This window comes from Melopsittacus undulatus, chromosome 1 (genome assembly GCF_012275295.1).
Source record: "Melopsittacus undulatus isolate bMelUnd1 chromosome 1, bMelUnd1.mat.Z, whole genome shotgun sequence".
NCBI lineage: Eukaryota > Metazoa > Chordata > Aves > Psittaciformes > Psittaculidae > Melopsittacus > Melopsittacus undulatus.
In genome coordinates this window covers 18045357-18069030 of record NC_047527.1, presented here as the reverse complement: position 1 = coordinate 18069030, position 23674 = coordinate 18045357, and the positions used below count along the sequence as shown (strand labels likewise).

At 43.4% G+C, this 23674-nt stretch overlaps 1 protein-coding gene across 1 annotated transcript; it reads right to left on the bottom strand.

Moving 5' to 3' along the window:
* Positions 1-11559: 11559 nt before the first annotated feature.
* Positions 11560-22116, bottom strand: KCNV1 (potassium voltage-gated channel modifier subfamily V member 1). The gene is made up of 4 exons (XM_034063740.1): positions 22038-22116; positions 20939-21637; positions 17881-18407; positions 11560-12338 (listed from the first exon to the last, which is right to left on the bottom strand). The coding sequence occupies exons 2-4, from the start codon at positions 21418-21420 to the stop codon at positions 11827-11829; spliced, it is 1521 nt and encodes a 506-aa protein (XP_033919631.1). The 5' UTR covers positions 21421-21637; positions 22038-22116; the 3' UTR covers positions 11560-11826.
* Between the last annotated feature and the right edge of the window lie 1558 nt (positions 22117-23674).

The window sequence follows — 23674 nt, the reverse complement described above, 5'->3', positions numbered from 1 at the left end:
TCATGGCTGTAATGTCCATCCATACTGGGAGCTCTGCTGTGAGCTTTAAGGCAGCAGATTAGACCCTCAGCTTTTTGAGGGTTTTAATCACTACTATGGAGCTGCCTCAGGCATATGAGTGCCCTAACAGAGGCAATGCAAAATAACTCTTTATTCTAAGTTCCTGAGAACAGATTGGACATATTATTCTGCACTTAGTGACCTTGCTCTACAAAGGTTACTTCTTTACATTTTTCTTGATTTTAGGGTGCAGGTAAGCTAAATGTTTCTGTATGGCACTATATAACATGGGTTTTGCAGAATTCCCTAGATACCTTTCATGAGGATCTGAAAAGACTGACCTCACTCTGTAGGTACCAGAATTAAATAATAGTTTCTCTTACTTCAGAAGGAACAGGAGCCACGTGGGTTAATAAATGTGTTGTCATCATGATGGCAGGTATGCATTGGTAACACATGAGTAACATGTCAGATCCTAACAATGAAATGTAAAAGAAAAGCAGCCCAGATGACATGGTGAAGCATTGCAGCCTAACCTTCCTACATTTTGTCAAACAAGTCTAAATGTACTTACACTTCAGAGCAAAGTCCTTGAAACAGCATTTCCATCAGGAAGCCTGAAATGGCTGTAAAGAAACACAGTCTGACAAAGCTTTTGTTTCTAATCACTAAACCAAGTACTGATGTGTTATCCATGACCAACAGCATTGTTTATAGGCTTGGTTGCTGTAGTGATGCCATCATATGAATACTGCAAATGAGATTGAATCCTTCCTGCAATAGAAGTGGTTTTAAAGCAGCTTTTATTTGCTTGTTTACAAAATCCTCTATATTTTTCTGAGCACAAAGCCCAACAAAATAGAAATAGATGTATGGAAAGTCTACAGCATTGCCTTTCTGTGCAGAGGAGAGAGAAACTTATTCCAAATTACAAGGAGATGATGTATGAGGGGGCCTTCTACAAGTCATAGATTTGCAGCCATGCTTCTTGATCCAGGGTTTGGTGTGACTCCAGGATCAACACGCTTTGCTGTGTCAGAAAGTAAGGCCCGTCAGCAGTACCTTCCCCAGCATCCCAGCACCGACTCACTATCTCAGGTGTGAGTGTAAGCTCTGAAAGCTCCCTGCAGCTTCCAGAAGGGATATGCAACTTCCTGCTAGCCATCCTGCTAGTCAGTGCAATCCTGTGATTTGGCAGCTTGCAGGAGTTAAGTGCTGCTTCTCCAAAATAATTTTGAGCACCAGTGTTGACCATTGCTAGCCTCCTCCTTGGAAGGAGAATATGCCTGCCAATTTTTATATCGCTTGAATAAGCATGGGAGATTTATTTCGTATGCTATAATCGCTGCCGCTAGTTTGATGGCTGGAGATGAGGAGTGAAACCAATGGAGAAAAATAATTGCCACTCTTTTGTCCTTTTTGTCCTCTCTGTCGTTTCCTTCTGGATCGTGTTATGCTCATGTCAGAAACAACCAGCTTGTTCCCTAATACGATTATTTGTATTCTTTTTCTCCCATCCCTCATCATAATGTTGGGACACTGCAGTGGACACTTAACACTCCTCAGCTATCTGAAGCAGAACTACTACTTAGCCTTTGCCCTGATGTGAAATTTGTGTGCAGCAGCACACATCTCAAGTGTGCAGCAACAAACTTAAAATATTATTTCTATAGTGTCTCCAAGGTTTTTCAGGAGCCTTTCCCTGGAAAAGAGCCTGTTCTGTGCATGCTGGAGTGGGAATGAAGGAGGTGAACCTGGCAAAGCATTAACCTGTCTCTGCAATGCTATGACTGTCCAGCTGGTTTTTGTTTTAGACAGATGCTTCTGGGCTTGGTGGTTTGGTTTTTGTTTGTTTTTTTTTTTTTTTAATTTCTTTTTTATTTTTTTTTCAGATGTGAAGAATGAATAACTATTCAGTTTCCAAAAGGAAAGTGTTCATCCAGCTACAGTGCTTTTAATTTCATTCAAAAATAGATCTATTGTCCAAATCTATTGAAAATTTTAAGCATTTGAGTTTACATACCTAACCTGGTAAGCCAGAATTCTACACCAGAAATTCCTAAGCCTTGCCTGGAGTACAGGATGAGGTACATTTCAAAACAGTTGGCATCTTGCATAGGAGCTGCTACATGCTATGTGGTTGGAATATTTAGGGTCTGAACCTGGATCTCAGATTCTGGACTCGTCTTACCTCTTCTACTAGTTTCTGACTTTTCTGCCTTTCTTTGCCCAGGCTTACACTGTAATTCATTCTTTGGAGATTTTAATTTTTCTTTTCATTATTTATGCAATCAGCAAAGAGAAGGCTGTGTGGAGACCTCATAGCAGCCTTCCAGTATCTGAGGAGGGCCTATAAGGATGGTGGGGAGGGAGTCTTCATTAGGGACTGTAGTGGTAGGACAAGGGGTAACAGGTTAAAACTTAAACAGGGGAAATTTAGATTGGATATAAGGAAGAAATTCTTTACTGTGAGGGTGGTGAGGCACTGGAATGGGTTGCCAAGGAAGTTGTGAATGCTCTATCCCTGGCAGTGTTCAAGGCTAGGTTGGACAGAGCCTTGGGTGACATGGTTTAGTGTGAGGTGTCCCTGCCCATGGCGGGGGGGGGGTTGAACTAGATGATCTTAAGGTCCTTTTCAACCCTAACTATTCTATGATTCAGCACATTCACATTCTAGACTATTTGATCCTTGGGCAGGTTCAGCGGCATTGAATACATCCTCCCAAGTGCAACTGGGCTACTGGGACCTCTTTCACAGTTCTAGGGGGCTGACTAGTGAAAATATGAGGAGTAGGCAAGCTGGAGAGGGAGCTGATGCTATGCAGAGCAGCTCCTTTTGCCTTGTGGTCTGCAGTTCACTGGTGATAGGTGAGGACAAGAGCTTTCCCTTTCCTTTTTTTTTGGCTTGTGTATTGTCACATCTGTTCTAATGAAGTCTCTTGCTGGACAGCTGATGGGAGCATTTGCAGCATAATGATAATTATAATGATGGCCAGTGGCATTTTGTTAGCTCGTGCTGCCAGTACTTCCATTGTGATGCTTGGCACAAGCAAACTGGATTCATCTCCATATGGTGGGAAGCAGTCTGCATAACAGAGGCCATAATTTGGATGTTGGTTTTGGTCCCTTCTGTGGCCCAACCATGTATCCAGCTCTTACACAACAAAGCCAGCACTGGCTGGAAAGTGGACTGCATTTCTCCATTATATTAACAGATTTGCCAGGGGGAACATGTCGCATTATTCCTACAACAAACTCATATGCATACTTTTTGGATGAGCTTTGCTCCTTTATACTGTGAAATTGAATACAGGGTTTGGTTTGCCCTACACGTTTGGATGGAAGGAACTTTAGGAAAGGGCTGTGTTTTGTTTCAGTACAACACTTGCACAATGGGATCTTGCCTCCTGGGCATGTTTGCAGAAGCAGTTACATTAACTCTCTAAACTCATGTCATGGTTTAAGCCCAGTCAGCAACCCAGAACCACACAGCTGCTGGCTCACTTCCATCTCTTCCTTTCCCCTGCTCCTGGAGGGATGGGGAGGAAAATTGAAAGAATGTAACTCCCACGGGTTGAGATAAGAACAGTCCAGTAACTAAGGTATAACACAAACCACCAAACCACTACTGCTACCACCAATAATAATAATAATAATAATAATGATAAGGGAAATAACAAGGGAAGAGAATACAACCGCTCGCCACCTGCCAACCGATACCCAGTGTGATCTGAACAGAGATCTAGCCCTTCCAGGTAACTGCCCCAGTTTATATAGTGGGCATGATGTGCTTTGGGTCAGGTGTCCTGTCTCTGCTTACTGCCGGCTTCCCCTCCTCCCTGGCAGAGCATGAGACTCAGAAAATCCTTGGTCAGAGTAAACATTACTGAGCAGCAACTAAAAACATTGGTGTTATCAGCGCTGTTCCCAGGCTGAAAATCAAAACCACAGCACTGCATCAGCTACTAAGACTGAGAAAAATGACTGCTACTGCTGAACCCAGGACAACTCAGAAGACAGATACTTTCCCAGAATGTATTTCTTCTTTTATTTGTTATTGGAGGCTGGTTTCCTATAAATAGATGTGTTGCATGGCAGGTTGGTTTTGAACAACTGTAAGATTATGGCTTCCTGTAATTTGGAAAACTGTAGTTTTGCTGGCTTCTAATCAATACTGTTCTTGTAGCTGTGAGAGAAACACTGCACTTGTTTCTTTTGACTTGGATTTTATTTCTAATATAGGAAAACAGAACACAGGTTTGTGGGGACAGTTTGTCTACATTTTGTCACTGAAAGGCTGCGATTGTCAATTCTTCCATCTGTTATTCAACAAGTCCTGCCAGCAAGAGAAGATAGGAGGGTTAAATGAGGACTGACAGCAGAAGTAACAAATAGCAGGAACTGGAAATACATTAAACCACATCTTATTCCTTTAACTTGATGTTTACTTTTTACAAAAAGGTTTTTTGGTGTTGATCTACAGAAGAACAATGCTTGTATCTGTTTCAGGGCAGAGGTGTGTCTCATATACAGGGCTGAATGGCTAGGATGAGATATGAATTATTAGTACGTGATCTAATTTGTGGTATGGACCTATGATGCATGTCAGTTAATAAGCTGAAAAGAATTTCTTCCTCTGCACTGAATCATGTATTCTTCATTCCTTATGAGAAGATATGAGGACTAAAACACACAAGGTCGGTCACAAAAAGACACTGGTGAATCTCAGCTGAAGAATGTCAACTTCTTGCTTAAATTAAATTTAAATTAATTTTCTCTTTCCTGTTCTGCCTTCATATTTTTTTTTCTCATATATTCAAAATAAATAATGGCTTAATCTGTCTGTTCAGGGCTTCAGTAGTAATAGCTTTTATCACTGCAGCATCTAACACACATCACAAAAGCTATGGAGGGGTCCCATTCAGCCTGTAACTAGCAGTTTTTGACATCATGCTCTAAAGGTCCTAACAATATTGCTAGTTTAGGACAAAAGAGCTATGAGTTTATGAATGTTGCTTTCCTAAACAGCATTTCTTAAGCAGAGACATGTTAATGTTGAAATATTTTTCCATAATTCAACATGGTTGGATTGCATAATGTATTTCATACCTCAGGCTGAGAGTTAAGATTCACAAATCTGTAACACAGGGCCAGCTGTACAGAGTGACATTGTTCATTATCTTTTAACCAACTTTAAGCCAATTGCATTTTTGGTTGTGCTGAAAAATTATATTTAGGAAAAGTCAATTCACTGTGCTCGTGTTTTATGGCAATTGCAAGAGGCTGTTCTGAATTATCGTCCAAGTTCTCCTGAGAATCTGATTCATGCATTAGGTTGTGAAGAGTCACGCACACTTCAGTCATTTCTCAGGAGCTATCTCTGCTGCACAGAGTTGGAAATAGAGCTGCCTTTCTGAGTCAAGCCATTGGAAATAAAACAGGTATTAGATTACAGAACTATACAGAAATACTACATGACTTACAAGCACTTTTTATTTTATTAAAAGCTGTACAATACTAGGTATAATTAGACAAAACCTTGCATTTGCAGGAGTCTTCCTTTTCTTGATAAGAAAGATGATTTAATTTTGAGAAGCTGTAACAAAGTCATGTTTTTTTCACATCATGGTAGACATTTTACATAATTTTAATCAGATGAGCACAACTACAGACTTTTTAAAAGTCTGAACCTAACTTCAGGCTGTTCTGGGTTCCTCTCTCTCTGGCATGTGAAGTCCCTATCACAGACAGCTTCTTTTGGGGAGCACTGAGAAACACTAGGAGCAACTAATGTTTACATTGGCTGGTGTTGGGCCTGCTTTTGTGACATCAGGTGGGATCCCTTCCTTATTCTTATCCCAGCTAAAGAGGTTGCTGAGGTCTGAAGACAGAAACATAGCATAAGTAAAATAGATGAGTGCCCCAAATACCTTTAAATATGCTTTGCTGTTAGTCTAGAATTCTTTTGTCTCACACAGAAATCCTACAATAGGGAAGTCTGGAAGAACTACCTGCACAAAATTTCCCTCCTGTTTTCTGTGAGGATGCATGTGTATGCTTATGGTTTCCAACCACACAAGACACATGGAGATGAGCTTTGATCTCCTTCCTGTTGACAATGCCATCCTCCACCAGAAGTCCTTAAAGGGGATCAAGGTTTTGCCAGAAACTTAAGTGACTTCTCAAATTCTTACAGAAGTGAGTGCATGGCAGCTCTGCTTTTGTCTGAAGATGTATGTATTTTCTCAAATTTGTGTTTAAATAAAAGGCAAAGCCATAATCATTACAGGACTTATTAAAACTCTCAAAAAAACCTTCCTAATTGGCAAGAAGCTATAACTGAAAAATGTGCCTCAGTCCTAGACATAGTATTGACTTCAGCCCTCCTCTTTGATTAATGATGCTTTCAAGTGCTCAGAGCCCTGGAGACCCTTTGTCTACAATCATAGGTATGACTACAGCCTCCACTGCTCTACCCTTTCTACACTGAGGCTATGTGATAAGCACAGACAGCTATGTACCCAAAGCATCAGCAACAGCTGCTCTAGCTTAGAAGGCAGGTATCTCAACAGAATATGTTCTATTAGGGCTGCATTTATGAGTGTATACCTCAGAGGAGGTTTGAGAGGACAATACTGTAAAAAACAAGAAAAATATGTCACTCATTATCAAAATAATTATAATAAGACGAGAATACTTTGTTCTGTCTGAAAACAGAATTAAATGGGTATTGCCTTGTAAAAGACTTCATATCTTTCTCTGTTCCTTTTTGCTCCTTTTTGTGCTTAAACATATTTGCTATGTGGCAATCCTACCCCACAGCTGGCCAGAAAAACTCCTATCCTGGAGGACAATTGTTCAACTTACATAGTTAATATCAAATCAAGATTGAAGTGCCCTACTGAGTTAGTAACACCACATAATTAAAGTGATCAGTGAACTATGCACTCAGGATCAATACCAGTAAAATACAACAGGTATATCACAAAATTAGACTCTTGTAAATTATTAACAAATAGGAATTTCTAAATACTTTTCTAAAACCCCCAGAAGTGACGAATTCACCCATTGGCACCAGTACACCCACCTATCCTGGACATGGGGGTTCTCCAATGTGCTGGTCTCTTCAGCCTGGGACTACTTTTTGCTGGGCTTTCTCCAGCATTTCCCCATCTATCTTGTACTGGGGAGCCCAGTACACATCACTGAGATGTGTCTCCTCAGGGCTGAGCAGAGGAGCAGGACTGCCTGTCGTGACCATCTGGCAATACTCTGCCTCATGCGCCCCAGGAGGCTGTTGGGTTTCTCCAAAGTAGGAATGACAAAGAAGAATTTTAGTGATGTTTAAACAGTTCTGGTGGGTTTGGACTACACTGTACCCAACTAAAAGCTGCTCCTAAGCATCTATAAACAGATGTACGAAAGTTTTCAGAGTGTTAGTCTACACTGCAGTGTACAATAAAGCTGCAGAGAGACTTTTTATAATGTCTGTAGGCACAGGACAAGGGGTAATGTCTTTAAACTGAAAGACACTGCCCCATACCAGGAAGTATTTAAAGCCAGGTTGGCTCTGAGCAACCTGGTCCAGTGGAAAGTGTTCCTGCCCATGGCAGGGGGATGGAACTGGATGTCATTTAAGGTCTCTTCCATCTCAAACCACTCTATGATTCTACGATTTTCACTATTGTTGCTTCCTGTACTAGGAAACCAAGGTTAATGTGGGCTTGCTTTAAATGCTGTAGTTATACCCTTCGATGACAGGTATGGAAACTACTTGGTGTTTTAAGCTAAAATGCTGAATTATTAGCCAATGTTACTTATGTTCTAACATATGATCCTTTCTACCAAGACATTGGAACAGGCTGCTCAGAGAAATGGTGGAGTCACTGTCTCTGGAATCATAGAATCATAGAATAGTTAGGATTGGAAAGGACGTTAAGATCATCTAGTTCCAACCCCCCTGCCATGGCCAGGGACACCTCACACTAAACCATATCACCCAAGGCTTCATCCAACCTGGTCTTGAACACTGCCAGGGATGGAGCATTCACAACCTCCCTGGGCAACCCATTCCAGTACCTCACCACCCTAACAGTAAAGAATTTCTTCCTTATATCAAGTCTAAACCTCTGCTGTTTAAGTTTCAACCCGTTACCCCTTATCCTGCCACTACAGTCCCTAATGAATAGTCCCTCCCCAGCATCCCTGTAGGCCCCCTTCAGATACTGGAAGGCTGCTATGAGTTCTCACGCAGCCTTCTCTTCTCCAGGCTGAACAGCCCCAACTTTCTGAACCTGTCTTCACATGGGAGGTGCTCCAGTCCCCTGATCATCCTCGTGGCCCTTCTCTGGACTTGTTCTAACAGTACCATGTCCTTTTTATATTGAGGACAGCAGAACTGCTCACAGTACTCCAAGTGAGGTCTGACGAGTGCAGAGTAGAGGGGCAGGATCACCTCCTTTGACCTGCTGGTCACGCTCCTCTTGATGCAGCCCAGGATACGGTTGGCTTTCTGAGGGCACACTCAATTCCATTGTCCATGTCAGCAACAAAAATATTAAACAATTCAGGTTCTTAAGATGGTCTTGAACCAGATCCTCATGTACAGTGGCCCCAAGGTCTAGGTTTTCACAGTCCCTGCGTCCACCTTCCAAGACTCGGGTGCTGCGGTCAGAGCCTTTGCCAGTGAAGACCGAGGCAAAGAAGCAATTCAGAACCTCAGCCTTCTTCAAGTCCTGTGTAGCCAGTTCTCCCGAAAGCTTCCGGAGGGGGCCTACGTTGTCCCTACTCTGTTTTTTCAAAGAACATGTAGATGAGGCCCTCAGTGACACAGTTTAGGGGTGGACTTGGCAGACCTACAGTAAAGGTTGGACTTGATGAACTTAAAGGTATTTTCCAACTTAGTTGATTCTATGATTCTATGAAGTCTGCTGTGGGATAGAAATGGCAGAACAGATACGGAGCATATCTTTAGTGTGATATGCTACAAATAGCACAGCAACATCTATAATTTGGTGCCTTTGTGGTGACTGAGCTGTTTTCTAAATCTGTGGTAGTAAGTACATGTTGTAGCTTCATGTTTTAGGGTTGCAGTGTCCTGTACTGTTTGTTACACAGTATTAATGGTCCTTCTGCCTGTAAGAGCTGAGAGCAGAACTGGCCTTAATCTGCAAAATGATTTGCTAGTCTCAGCCCATAACATGATAGATAACCTTGCTGCATAAACAACAGGACTGACAAACACTTCTTGGGAGACTTTGAATTTAAAATCAAGAGTTCTGGAGATAGAAGCTAAAGATGCCACTGGATAAAGTCTCAGCCACGCTTCCTCATGGACATCTCTAGGAAACTTTATCTCCAGAGCTGGTGAAAGGAGTGAATCAACTGGTACATCCCAGAACATTTCTCTCGTTCTTTTGAGTCTTTCATAAAAGGCACAGGATGCAATAAAAGCAGCCTTTCCCTAAAGAGAATCAATCAGCTATCTAACTGCATTTCCCTTCTCAAATAGAGATCAGCTGCTGTACAAGAAAGCATAAAAGACATTACAAAACAGCCTTCACACAATGAAAGCTTCTTCTTAATTCTCTATAATTAGAATGACTTTTGAACGAGAAACAGCCTGTACATTTTCTGCAGCCTGGGAGACTTCCTGCTCCAAGGAGCTATGAAATAATAACCTAGAGTGGGCTGCATCAAACCTTCCCCTGCAGAATTAATTTTGTCTCCTGGACATCAACTGGAGTTTTGTGATGGATTCATAGGGTATGTGGGCAGAGGGGAACACTGTGGTAACAGTTTGCTCTCTATGTAACAGACGATGAGGCTGACCCACAAATTTTCACACCTAGACAATTTCTGGTAGAGCTAGACGTACTCTTTTGGTCTCTAGTGTTTTCCCTTGGCTTCCTTCTCCTCCTGATGCCAGTTGCATATGCTGCATTGGTCCCAAATCCAAATGCTGACTGATGCCAGCTGACAAGCAGGGAGACGTTTCCTGCTGAAATGCAACTCAGTTTGCATCAAGGTTAGAGCCACTGAAAACTTTGTTTGCTGTATTATGTTTACACCACCATTTATAGGGAATGGGAGGAAATCACACTGTTGTTTCACAACAAGCATTATTCAATGTTTCTTAAAAGCAGGTTATTTCACCCATTCATATTTCCTTAAAGGCAGTTTAACCTATTTATATAAATATCTTATAAAATTAAACAATCCAAGGTTAACAGATGTTTTAGTATGTTGAATTAATGTCAAAATGTCAAATGTAAATAATGATTGTACTTATCTTGCCCAAAACATGAGAGACTTCTGATTTTTATTATTTAACCTACTAGTTGAGTTGTATGCATATTTGGCAATATCATAGTCTAGGACAATGTAGTTATATTAAAGAAAAGCTTTAATTGCTAAGAATTATATTAGCCCATTGGAGTGGTGAGTGGTAGGAAACTTGACTGAAAATACCTTTGACTATTTTAACTTTGTACTTTTTTTTACTGCATTTGACTAATTATTTAGTCTAACAAGTGCTCATTTTTCCTTTAAGATCATTGAGTTCAGCCATCACCCCAGGACTGCCAAGACCATATCACTAAACCACGTCAGTAAAGGCCTCAGCTACACAGTATTTGAACACTTCCAGGGACAGTGATTCCATCACTTCCCTGGGAAACCTGTTCCAATGCCTGACCACCCTCTTGGCAAACAAACTTTTATTAATAGTCTAAACTTCCCTGGCACACTTGGGGCTGTTACCTCTTGTCATACCTCTTGTTACTTCTGAGAAGAGACCAACCCCCCTTCTCACTACAACTTCCTTTGAGGTAGCTGTAGACAGCAATAAAGTCTCTCTTGAGCCTCCTTTTCTCCAGGCTAAACAGCCCTTGTCCTCTCAGCTCTCTTCATCAGACTTGTTCTCCAGACCCTTCACCAGCTCCGTTGCCCTTTCCTGGACCGACTCCAGCACCTCAATGTTTCTCTTGTAGTGAGGGGCCCAGAACTGAACACAGGATTCCAGGTGTGTCCTCACCAGGGCCAAGTAAAAGAGGACAATCACTGCCCTGGCCCTGCTATTTCCGATACAAGCCAAGATGCTTTTGGCCTTCTTGGCCACCTGTGCACAAGCTGGCTCATGTTCAGCAGGTGTGAATCAACCCCCAGGTCCTTTTCTGCCAAGCAGCTTTCCAGCCAGTTTTCCCAAAGCCTGTAATGTTGCATGGGGTTGAAGCAGCCCATGTGCTTTTACTCACCACGTATGTGGTAGCCTTTCTCTTCAAATGAGAAATTCTCTCTCCCACCCCCAGGGTCTAATAACTTTTTTTCATGTAAATGAAGTAGAAGGTGGAAATAAGAAAAGGGGTCACAATGAAGCTCCTTAGAGGAATGTCATCCTAAATTTATTCAACATTTCACTTCCTTAGACTTCCCTTTTCAATTTTTCTTAATGTCTTTGACTTTTGCTCTCCCAATGCAAATACAAATCTTATGGCTCTTTAAAATTCAAAACACCATGGAAATTTCCACTAAGACTTTATTACTATACATTGCCAAGGACATCAGATTCATAGACAAGTGTTTGTGTCACTATTTTAATGGGCCCATTATTTCCCATCTCACCCACCATGATTCAGTTCTGGAAATAAGTTTCAGGGCTCCTTGAGAGACTCCATATTATGAAGTCTGCCTTTTGTATACAATAGTCTGTCCAAGCAAGCAGAACTCCAGCTGGAAAAGCAAACACACTACGTGGTGAATAATAAAAAAGAGATGCTTAATACTACACTTTTGAAGTAGTCTATTTGCTATATAAGGCTAAATAACTTAAAACCAAAAATCATCTGCTCCACTGCTCCTTGTACTTGCTCTCTCTCTACTTTTTAACCGCAACATGTCCATGACACTGCGTGCATAAACGTCTCGCAAATTAACATTGATGTTTGAATCACTGGATGAGTTCTTCATGAGTTTCTTTAAAGCTTCACGCTGCCTAAGAGCGGCTTCTTTTATCTTCAGTGTAAAGTAACAGGCAGAAAAACGGTCATTTATTATAGCTATTGGCAAAGCCAAAACCAGTATTCCTGATAGTATACATATAAAGGCTACTACCTTACCAATGGTAGTGTCTGGTCTAATGTCACCATAACCAACAGTTGTCATGGAAGTTGTTGCCCACCACCAAGCACCGGGTACACTTGTGAAAGTCGTGCCTGGCACACCTTGCTCAACGAAATATTCCACAGTAGAAAATATAGAGATTCCTACAGAGAGGAAAAGTAGCAGAAGGCCAACCTCCTCATAGCACTGTGCGATAGTCATCCCAAGAGACCGCAAGCCTGAAAGACAAGAAATGCTGTCAGTAGGTTGATTCATGTAGCTGTCACCATAACTTCGCAAAACATCTCTTATTTAAACGATGCCTTATGTTTTTCTTTGACTGTTTGTGAACATGATTGAAGAAAAAGGTGTGCTGCTCTCAATGCTACTGGGAAAATGTGAAAGACCTAGATTAAAATGACAGAACCACTGACATCATCTGTGTTGCCTTAATATAGAGCATAAAAATGCTTCTAATTGCTTACTGTTTGTACTACATACACATATAATTTAGGAAAACTAACCAATATTTAGTAATTGGCTATAACAGAAGAATCTATCGTAGTTTTTAATAAGTTATCTAAATAACCATTTAAAAACAGAGTAAAGACACCTGCTCCCTTGAATGTGCCAAGCTCCTGTTTTCCAGCCATTATCATATTTTTCGCTTGGACCAAGCAACCTTCGGTTACTCAATTCAGTTTTCCAGGTCAGTGCTTAGAGCCTAGTTCAGTTACTTACTAACTTTTTCTTTGCTAAGAGCTGTTCTTAATCCTCATATAGTTCTCACAACCTCTCCTCGACATCTCTTCCCCCACAAAACCTATCAATACCTTTATCTGTAGACATCAAAGCGGTATTGCAGCAGCAGCTGCATTTGTGCCAAACCAGACAGCAAAACCTCCCAATGAAAACACGATATGCTGTTAATTCACCAATATACTGCATCAGTCCTATTGCTCCTGGGTTGCCAAGAGAGCTCATGGGCAGCTGACTACTCTACATAGCCCCCCGCATTCCTTCTAGAACTGCTGCTTCAAGACTAGACTGTCTGACAAAGCAAGCAAGAAAGTAGCAGTGCAATGGATAGATGTTGCACACATAAACAAAGAAAGATAACAGCGTACCAATTCAGCTGAGACACATGGGAGACTGAAATTATCTTTTGAATCACAAGTGACTTTGTATTGGTTTTTAACACTGTTTAAAATGTATTATGTTTTCTTTAATAAATGACAAAATCCACAATGTTTATGAATTATCCTTCACGGGATAGACTTCTAACTAAACTCGCATTCGCAAAATAGCTTACTGGAACTCTGCCTCTGCTTGCAGACTTCACATCATGAGTGCAATAAGCAATTCAATTTGCTTTTTGTTCCTCAATCTCAATCGACAAGATGTTAAAAATTTCATCTTGCTTTTTGATTTCTTCTCTCCTTCAGATCTAATGGTCTTTAAAGGCTTTTTTTACTATTTTTTTTGTATGTACAGCAAACAATGGAAGTATACCCCAGAATTTGTAGGATTTTTTCTTTTTTAATACTCTACCAACTCCAGCTAACGACTTGCCCATATCCAGGTTTTACATTACTGTAAAATGTTGGTTAGATCTGTTGGTTAGAATGTTTATTATAATGATATAGTTTAAACCTGCAATGGGAATAAAATATATCAGTGGTTTGGGTTTTTTTTCTTTGTTAATATGACTGCCTCCACATTTTGGATATGCACTAATATTAGTGGTGCAAAAGCTTCATGAGGCAATTGTAAGGATCCAGATCAAACTCTCATGTTCCAAGGAAGTTATTACCATCCATTGCCCCGTAAAACTTCCTTCTGAACAGGGTGGAAGTCCTTTCAGATGATTTAGAAAGAAGGTACTCTAAATCACCTGTGTAGCACTTCTTTTCAAAGCATAACTGACTACTACAGGCTTGCCCTTTATGCTGAATCCTGAGAATACTACAGCTAAAGAACTTGCAAAAAGCAGGCTAAATTAAGGAGGGACTTGGAATTGACTGCTAACTCCTTGTATCACATTGATGAAATCTTCAGTAAAAGAATTTTCCTATATTAATTATTCTGACTGTTCAGGAGTCTGATTTGGTATTTTTTTAATCATTATTAGTACTGTTATCCTCATCTAAAACAAAAATACATCTCTTCATGTCTTCAGATGAAGTCAGAAGGCATTTTTAGACAAACCTATGAATCAGACAAGTTACTGGACTCCACAGCTCATCCTAAGTGGGAATCAGTTGATGTATTCAAACAAATAATATGTTCTGCTATATTATTTTGTAAGCTTTTAAAACGTACCTGAGCTCTAGCCCACAGCCAAATTAGGGCTGTCGTAGCACAGACACCAAAGCAAGCCTTATTACTTCTGTTTACACACAGCGTTTAAATCATCCTAAATCTTTGGCACTAAAAATGCTGAAGTTTCGATTTTTCATGTCTCCAGAGGCATCTCATCCTGACATACACCACAGCCTTCTCTCAAACATGTGCCCACTGCTATCACAAGATGCTCAAACCTGCTTCTCAACGAGTCAATCTGTAAGTACTTCCCAGAGGAAGCAAGGCTTTGTGCAAAACATGGCCCCAGGAGGAAGGTAACAGCTGAGGAGCATGAGAGAATGTGAGAGATGCAGGTTCAGTTCTCAGCTATTCTTGAAGCCACTCAAATCCACATTTTTTATAGCTCAGAAGAGTGGTTTCACCCCCTAGCTATACATTTTCTGGATATTGGTAGTACTGATTTCTCAGTTGTTCTTTGATTAAGTATAGCACTTTGTATAATTACATACACCAAACTAGCCCAGGTGTTTCTAGGCATCATATCCCTCCTATTAGCTGGGTTCAGCTTTCAAAGGGGCAGAAATGATTCTTTCATTTCTTTTTCTGTCCTCCCCCACAAAAAGTGTTGCCATTTCTTTGAAGTGACAGAAAGAACTGGTATGTTTTTTCCTAACTCCTTTCTGCCCTGACAGCTAAGTTGCTATTGTGATCCCAGCTTTGTATGGGTCTGCGGAGATGTTTTCCTTGTGATTGTGAACATCCCTATTTGATGAAAGAGGAGCTGCTGTCTGCAGGCATGAATTTTCTCATCTCTTCTGATCTTGCACTCCTCTTGCTAGGAGCAGTGCATGAAGCTTTGTCTGGTGTGAGAGTGCAGAAATCACAGAGAAGCATCGCTGGGAGGTAGCTTTGAACTGGCAGATCCAAGCCAAGAGAATGGAAGAGTTGCAAGAGCCACCCCAAACACTGAGGTTTATGAGGACTGCCTAGGTACGTGCAAGGAGGACAGTCTCTGTGTATGGTACTTATGGGGTTCATTGTGTATTAGCAGGTGTGGTTAAGGATGTATTTAGAACCACATTAACAAAACTCTCTTTTGCAACGTACCTCTAGTGGTCAGAAACAAGGCTTCAGATCTGAGAGTCTATTTTGCTATTTTGATTTATTAGGGCTGTGTTTCATCTTAGTAACAGCGTCTCCTCTGACAGGAGATTGAAACAGTGACTTTCTACATTCCAATTATACAGATCTGATTTAGTGTTCTGGGCCTAAGTGGGCAGCCACTGAACTACCAAAGAAGCAAGCACAGTGACACTAAAGCAGCTCTGTATGGTTTAAATAGATATGTAGGAAGCTCCTTGTATGTTGAAACTGGCACTTTGGTTCTAGTAGAAAGATGATAGCTCACTTCCAGATTAGGAAATTAGATTTTTATATAATTAATTAACATGTACCTAATCTGGAATGACTAAACTCAACATTAATGGCAGTCAATATTGTGATATAAATTGTGGTAATATTTTAATGACTTTAAGAATAAATAGGCACAAAAGTTTAGACTATCCCCGAAAGTTAATCTACCTGAAGTTAACAGTTGTTATACAAACATGTGAAAGATCTGGTTTCAAATTGGTAGAAAGAGCCATGGTACTGATTTTCATTCATCCATTCATTCATTCATTCTGTCACAGTAAAATCCAGTAAACTGGAAACCTTGTAACATACTTTTGGATCGCTTTTTTGTAATTCAGCACAAAAGTGCCTTGATGAGTTCAAATCTTTTTCCTATTTTCAAAACACAATTAGAGGAATGCATTCACATTGCAGCTACCCACAAAAGTGTGTAGTAGCCTTTCTTGAAAAAAAAAAAAATCAAACCCAAACAAAAAACCCAAACATCACCAAACTCTGCAAATATTATAATAAAGCAAAACAAACTCATTGACAAACTGAACCATTACAAGCTTCCTTTCAACAGCTTTCTAAGAGATAGTTATGCATCAGTACAGGCCTAATCTAGGGTAGGCAAGCAAGATTAAGATACTTCCCAAACCACTATGATTATGTTCAGCAGCATTAAAGCTACTCACTGCCACTGGTAGGCAGGTTCACTGCCCTTCAGTGGGAACAAAACTAGAGACACATTCTGCTGCTGTAAGCACACTGTAATGCCTGCCAAAATTGGGCCAGTTCACAAAGAAGGTGGAGATGCATCTCCAAAAAACGGAGAGGCATCAACCCATTCCTGCTTCATGGCAGGAAATCCTGGAAGGGTATGTCAAGTGCCATGTAAGAACAATCATCTCCATCTTGAGAACAGGCTAATATTGCAGGACATAGATAGTGGTTTCCTATTAGAAAGTCAAAGCTCCAAATGTTGGCTGAACATTTCTCCTGTCAAATTCAGCACCATGTTCAGCACTGATTTAAGTGGGAACATAATTAAATAATATGAAAATGCCAAGCACTGGACAACATCATGGTATGGAGAGGGTGTGGTGGGAATACAGCTTTTACTCTTTCACACAGCAAGCATGCACATGCCATAAAGTTGTAATAAAGATGGGGGAAACACAAGGGGAAATACAACACCTTCCAATCATTTCCAGTTTCCTCTGCTAAATTCCCACTAGGAAACATAACCTTTTCTGCCTTCCTTTCACCACTCAAAAGAGTGTACAAAGATGTGAGCGTTCTCAGAAATGCACTTCATCTTCCACCCTATCCCTCCTTGCTGTTCGTCCATCTGTCTACTGGCCTGTCAGGAGTGCTTGGACATGACAGGCCCCACACCAGTGGGTGAACACTGACTGAATCTGACACTGCTGCTGTGTGCTGCACCTATGTCCAACTCAGCAAGCAGTCGCCAGCTGTGCTCCACATGCCACAGAGATGCCACTGTGTTCAATGGGACCAGAGAGCCCCTGAAGCCACTGTCTGGTAAGATTCAGTTTAAACAGTTTTCTTGAAGTATTCTTTACCACGGCTGTTTTCAGGATCTATGATGCAGACAAAATCATGATATATTTCCTTACATATACTTTTCAACAAAACAAATTGCGATAGGTAATTATAAACCGTCATTAATTGGTCTTTGATAATATAAAAATGTGGCCCAACGAGCTCCTTCTTTCCTTGCTTCACCCCTAATAAAATCAACTCAAACACATGCTTGTAAATTTATGACCTTGTGAATGACTGGTGGATGATTTACAGCATGCAACTTTGGGGCCCCTTTTTGTAAACGTTCTATGCAAACAATATACACTGGCTCTATGAAGAGCTAACATATATTGGAGAAGGTTGCTGCCACTCGACTACCAATGTCCAAATGTAAGTTTTTCACAAGCCATTACTGCTAACAGATTGGGTAAAAAGCAGGTTAGGTAGAAAAGCACACAGGATGGAGAACCATGCCCAGGAACAACTGTTGCAGGGAGCAAAACCGAATAGTATCACTGCCATAGCTGAAAGTACCTGTTGAATGTCTTCCCAGCTTCAACATCCGCAGGGCTCTGAGCAGCCTCAGCACTTGCACAATGCGCCCCACGTTCTCCAGTTCTTGCGAGCTCTCCCCCCCACACAGGCTCTCCACCAGCAGGGTGATGTAGAAAGGTAAAATAGCAAGGAGGTCTATGATGTTTGCCACATTCCTTAGGAAGCGACACCGATCCCGTGCACACAGGAACCTCAGAACAAACTCCACTGTGAACCATGCAATGCACAGGTACTCTAGGGCATCCAGTAACGGTGGTGCCAGCCAGCTCAGCTCTACTGAAATCAAAGCCATGTTGGCAATGGACACAACAACAAAAACCATGGACAGAGTGCCGAAAGTCCTGGCTGCTGCAGAGGAGCCAGGCTTTTCCAAAACTTCCCAAAGTTTCTGTCTAACACTGGGACAGAGACTACCAGAAAAGTCCTCTTCTTCATCTTGGGCATCCAGTTCTTCTGCATCTTTCTTGATGTCTAAGGCTTCACTCAGCTCCTTCCTCCTGAAGTACCTGCCCAGGACCCCCCCCAGAGAGATGTTTAATACCAGTATGTGAATGTTTTCCTTATCCTTTACCATGCAAGGCAAAAGAATACACGTTAAAGTTTACCTTATGTGAGCTCAGAAAAACCTCATATCAAGCATACGATCGAAGACACTGAGACCCTGTAGCATGTTTCCACTGTCCTCATATTCCATTCCCCTATTTCATGTCAGTGACAGTTTGTATGCACAGAGTAATTTATTCTGATAGAGTGTTATTTATATGGATCATGTTAACTAACATTAATTCTTGCAAGCAATCCTGACACAACCAGACCCTCTGTTTCTAAATTGTTCTTGACTTAGAACTGTAGAATCACAGAATAGTTAAGGTTGGAAAGGACTTTAAGATCATTCAGTTCCAACCCCCCTGCCATGGCCAGGGACACCTCACACTTAACCATGCCATGCAAAGCTCTGTCCAACCTGGTCTTGAACACTGCCAGGGACGGAGCATTCACAACTTCCCTGGACAACCCATTCCAGTGCCTCACCACCCTCACAGGAAAGAATTTCTTCCTTATATCCAATCTAAACTTCCCCTGTTTGAGTTTAAACCCATTACCCCTTGTCCTATCACTACAGTCCCTAATGAAGGGTCCTTCCTCAGCATCCCTACAGGTCTCCTTCAGATACTGGAAGGCTGCTATGAGGTCTCCATGCAGCCTTCTCTTCTCCAGGCTGAACAGCCCCAACTTTCTCAGCCTGTCTTCATATGGGAGGTGCTCCAGTCCCCTGATCATCCTCGTGACCCTCCTCTGCACTTGTTCTGACAGTTCCATGTCCTTTTTATGTTGAGGACACCAGAACTGCACACAATACTCCAAGTGAGGTCTCATGAGAGCAGAGGGACAGGATGACCTGCTTCAACATGCTGGTCATGCTCCTTTTGATGCAGCCCGGGATACAGTTGGCTTTCTGGGCTGCAAACATACCCTGAGGATGGCTCATGTTTATTTTCTCATCAACCAACACCCCCAAGTCCTTCTCCTCAGGGCTGCTCTGAATCTCTTCTCTGCCCAACCTGTAGCTGTGTCTGGGATTGCTCCGACCCAGGTGTAACTTTATTAACTATATCCCATTTTTATTACATCTCTGTGCATTTGCAATACTAAAAGGAAATGCATCATAAAAGCCATGCAGTTAATGGATGAAGTTCTGATCAATATACACAAAGATGGCAAGCTTTCTTTCTTTCTTTAAATATATGGGTCTTCACACAACCAAGTACACAAGCATCTGTGCTGAGTAAAACTTGCAGATTGTAAATGCATAGTTGAGTATTTTGTTAGAGCAACAGTATATTTACAGAACAATTTCATGAAACAAATCCATTCCCAGAGCACACTAAAAGCATCCTTTTCTTTTGTATCTGTATTTCTTGACTGCTGCAAATCTCAAGCCTTAGACAAAGGGGCTATGAAATTTTGCTTTTGTTTGATATACAGTTACTTCTGCATATGCCAAAGAGGTCTGTAGCTCCTTTTACAGCCAAAAAAAGTGAGAGCTTTCAGTTACATTTACCAGGGAAGGAAGAAAGGGATGAAAACTAGGGCACAACCTTTTCAGCCACAGAACTGCACCATGCTAGAGTAAGGTAACTGTAGTATCCTTTTGGGTGGGGCTGCTTTTTGGTTTATTTCTAATACTTTTGGCATAACCCCTTTAGATAAATAGCAGTTACACTCTAGGTAATTAATTTCTTCAATACTAATCACAAACAAACCAGTAACACTAAAAATGGTGGGAAAAAATAAATTAACCACAAATGGAATGAACAGAAACGTCCTGGGGGGGAGGGGGGGGTGGTTCAGTGGAAACCCACCTCACTCCTAATCTGCCTGTTACAGTTTGTCTCCAGTGAGCCATGTTCCGGCTGCTGCTGCCCCCTCCCTGTAAGCTGCTACATCCATGTGCGATGCTTCCCATCAGGGCTCCTCCTGGAGCCTTGCCACCCACACTCAGCCTGCCAGGTGACCACCCCCCTCCTGCCTCTCCAGCTTGGATCTGGAAATCCTCCAGAATGGAAACTGGGGGTGGGGAGGCTTCAAACCTACCCAGCACTGTGCCTGACTCCACATCCAACCCCTATAACTACGGTAACCTCAAACTGGATGACTGAACGGACATCTCCCCTTTCACAACCTTTGTAATCCCTGACATTGTCCTTTTCAAACATTTTGAGCTTCCAGGACTAGTACAGGGCAACCGAGACCCAGGTCCTGTTAGGGTCTCGCTATTTTTACCCCACTGCCAACCTTCCCCTCAGCAATGGTCAATGGGGACATTACCCAACACATCTGCTACCATTTTTATACCCATCCACCTCTAGACCAGGATTCAGGGCTCAACTCCCCAGTTTTGAGTGTACTTTTCCCAATACTCTGCTATCTCACCTACCCTCACTGCTAGATCTCTCACCTGAGCATCCTTGCATGCAAACCAATGCTAAGCTCACCCATCCCACAATCCAGCGCGTCACATCTTCCCACAACTCACCGGTCTCTGCAGCAGGAATCAATGTTGAGCTCATCCAGACCCCAGTACTGGATCTCTTGCAGGAAGGAGAGTGCACAAAGCTGCTCCATCACATGCAGCCTCCCTGTCTGGTAGTAATTCAGAATGTAATGAAACGCTTGTGAGCTCCGGTCAAAGAAATATTCATTCTCCACGAGGTTGGCATCATCACAGAGTTCAAGGAGGGCAGAGGCCACATCCCGGGCAGCAGAGACCACTACGGCCAGTTTGCCAAGACGGGTGTCAGGGTAGCAAGACAAAGTTTGCTGGGACATCACAAAGCGGCTGCCTCCTACATTGATAGTAAAACAGTCCAAAGAGGGGATGACCTTCTGGAGTAGGGGTCCCTGCTCTTCTTCACTGTTGAAAACACTGGAGTCCAGGGAACCCAGGGATGTGCTACTCCCCGGTTCCTCCAGGGATGCTTGGGAAGAAAGAGACATGCAGCAGGGAGGTGACTTCATCCTGTAGCTGCCAGCAGCAGCCCACACTCTCCTGGATCGAAAACACAACAAAGCTGCACAGGAGACTGCCCTGGGGGGTGTGGGGCTGGGCTAGAAATGCATGACTTCTCCTTGGCTACCGTCCCAGGGACACCTCACAGTGCCCTCTTCCTCCGAGCGACTCCTCCATCAGAGCGGAGGTCAGGCCGGGTGCTGAACAGCCCGGCGCTGCCTGCACCTGCGGGTACAGAGGGAACAGCGGTACCAAGGCGGCCTGACCCCACGCCGTCCGCCCCGGTAGCCGTCGGGTATGGGCGGCACCACCTGCTCGCGACGGCCCCGCCGCTGCCGCGCTCGTCCCCAGCACTGGGGACGAACTAGGGCAGCACGGCGCGGAGCACCGCACACGGGAACGCCGGCGTCAGCGGGGCCACCCGTCCCCGACAGCGGCCCCCTCTCTACCCGGCCCCACAGCTCCGTTCACGGCTCCGGGGCACCCTTCTCCACCCGCCCCGCGCTCCGTGCCCGCAGCTGCGGGAGAAGTTGCGCCCCTCAGCACCCACCGCGGCCGCCCGCCTGGGCGCGGTGCCGCCCCTCGTCCAGCCCGGCCGCTCCCCGCCGCCTGCGCCCCGCCTTACCTGTGTGCCGTCCCGCTGTACCGCCCGCCGCCGGGCGCCGGCCACCGCCGTCCCCTCGCAGGCAGCCCTCGCCCGCTCCCGGCTCCAAACTTGTGTGCAGCGCCGGCGCGCCTCCATGGCCGGTCATGTGCTGCGGGGGGCAGGCGGCAGCGGGGCGGGGCGGGCCGGGCCACCGCCTTCCTGCCGCGGGGTCCAGCGCACCGGGTCGGGCGCCACTGGACCCCTGCGCGGAGGGCGCAGGCGGGAGCGCGGGCACGGAGCAGGGGCTTCCTCCCGGGACAAACCAAAGCCAAAGCAAACTTCGCCGGGCGAGTTCAGAGGCGGCTCTGAAGCCGCCCCCCTTAATATACGTAACACCAAACACGTTTCTAAATAGGTAATGTACCCCCGCGTACGGAACTCCCACGACCACAAGTCTGAAGTCACTCAAGTAAAACAGTCGTTGTAAAGGCCAGCCGACGTACGTGAGAGCCTGTTTTAACTTAGCTGCAGTCAACTTGCTTTTCAAAACACTGGAATATCTCTGGCACTGTCCTGTGCTGACTGTAGCTCCACAGTGCAAGCGTTAGGTTCACACTCCTTATTACATTTCCTCTTCTACGAAACACTTATTTCTGACAAATTTAAAGTGTTCTTTACTGTGAGGGTGTTGAGGCACTGAACAGGCTGCCACAGGAAATTGTGAATGCTCCATCCCTGGCAGTGTTCAAGGCCAGGGTGGACAGAGCTTTGAGCAACCTGGTTTAGTGGAAGGTGTCCCTGCCCATAGCAGGGGGGCTGGAACTAGATGATATTAAGGTTCTTTCCAACCCAAAATATTCTGTGATTCTATGATTCCACTTGCTTTTACAAATTTGCATTTTCTGCCACCTCTTACTCCTCACCAGGGTGGGTGGCTGTTGTGCTGCAGTGGTGCCTGACAGGAGGGGAAGTCCTGTAGCATGTAAAATGTGGCTCTCTTTGTCATGCCACCAGTTTTTTATCCCCCATCACTTGTTGCATACATCTGTGTCTAACATTTATCACACAGAGGTCTCTCTTTTGGATACCAGTGATCTTCTATATTTTATGTGAAGACTAGCTGAACATTTACTGTATTGCAGTGATGCAACACCTGCAGCACTCTCTCTACTCAGCACTTGCTGGTTTAAAAATCTGCTCTGGGTGACACGTGGCAAAAGTGTTCACCAATCAGAGAGAATCCGGAGGAGAACAGCAAAGGTGGGGTTTGGAACTTACAGCCCAAGAAGAAAAGAGGTGGGGGTGTGTTGGGGGAAGGATAGCTACAGTGGAGAAAAATGGGCATTCTAGCAGTCTTAAGATATGTGAAAGGCTGCTCTCAAAGATGAAAGTTGTACTCTGTCCTCCTTGGCCACGTTGGAGAGGTTTAGAGATATAATGAGGCTGAATGACAGGAAGGACATTTAGAGTAGCCATTAAGAAGGATCTGGTGAAGCCACAGAGGAGGAGGTCATCTGGGACATTGGCCTATTGTTGGTCATGAAAGAGCTGATGGGACAGGATCTGTCAGGAACAGCAGAAGTGCCCCTTTCTCATGTGTCCTGTGTTCAGCAGTAGCAGTCATTTTTTCTCCTTCTTGGTAGCTGGTGTTTTGACTTTCAGCCTGGGAACGGTGC

Coding starts and splice junctions, on each gene's coding strand:
- KCNV1 (XM_034063740.1), bottom strand. CDS start 21,420: ATGAAGTCACCTCCCTGCTGCATGTCTCTTTCTTCCCAAGCATCCCTG. Junction 18,408..20,938: donor GATTCCTGCTGCAGAGACCG/GTGAGTTGTGGG, acceptor GGTCCTGGGCAG/GTACTTCAGGAGGAAGGAGC. Junction 12,339..17,880: donor GCTGGGAAGACATTCAACAG/GTACTTTCAGCT, acceptor CTTGTCTTTCAG/GCTTGCGGTCTCTTGGGATG.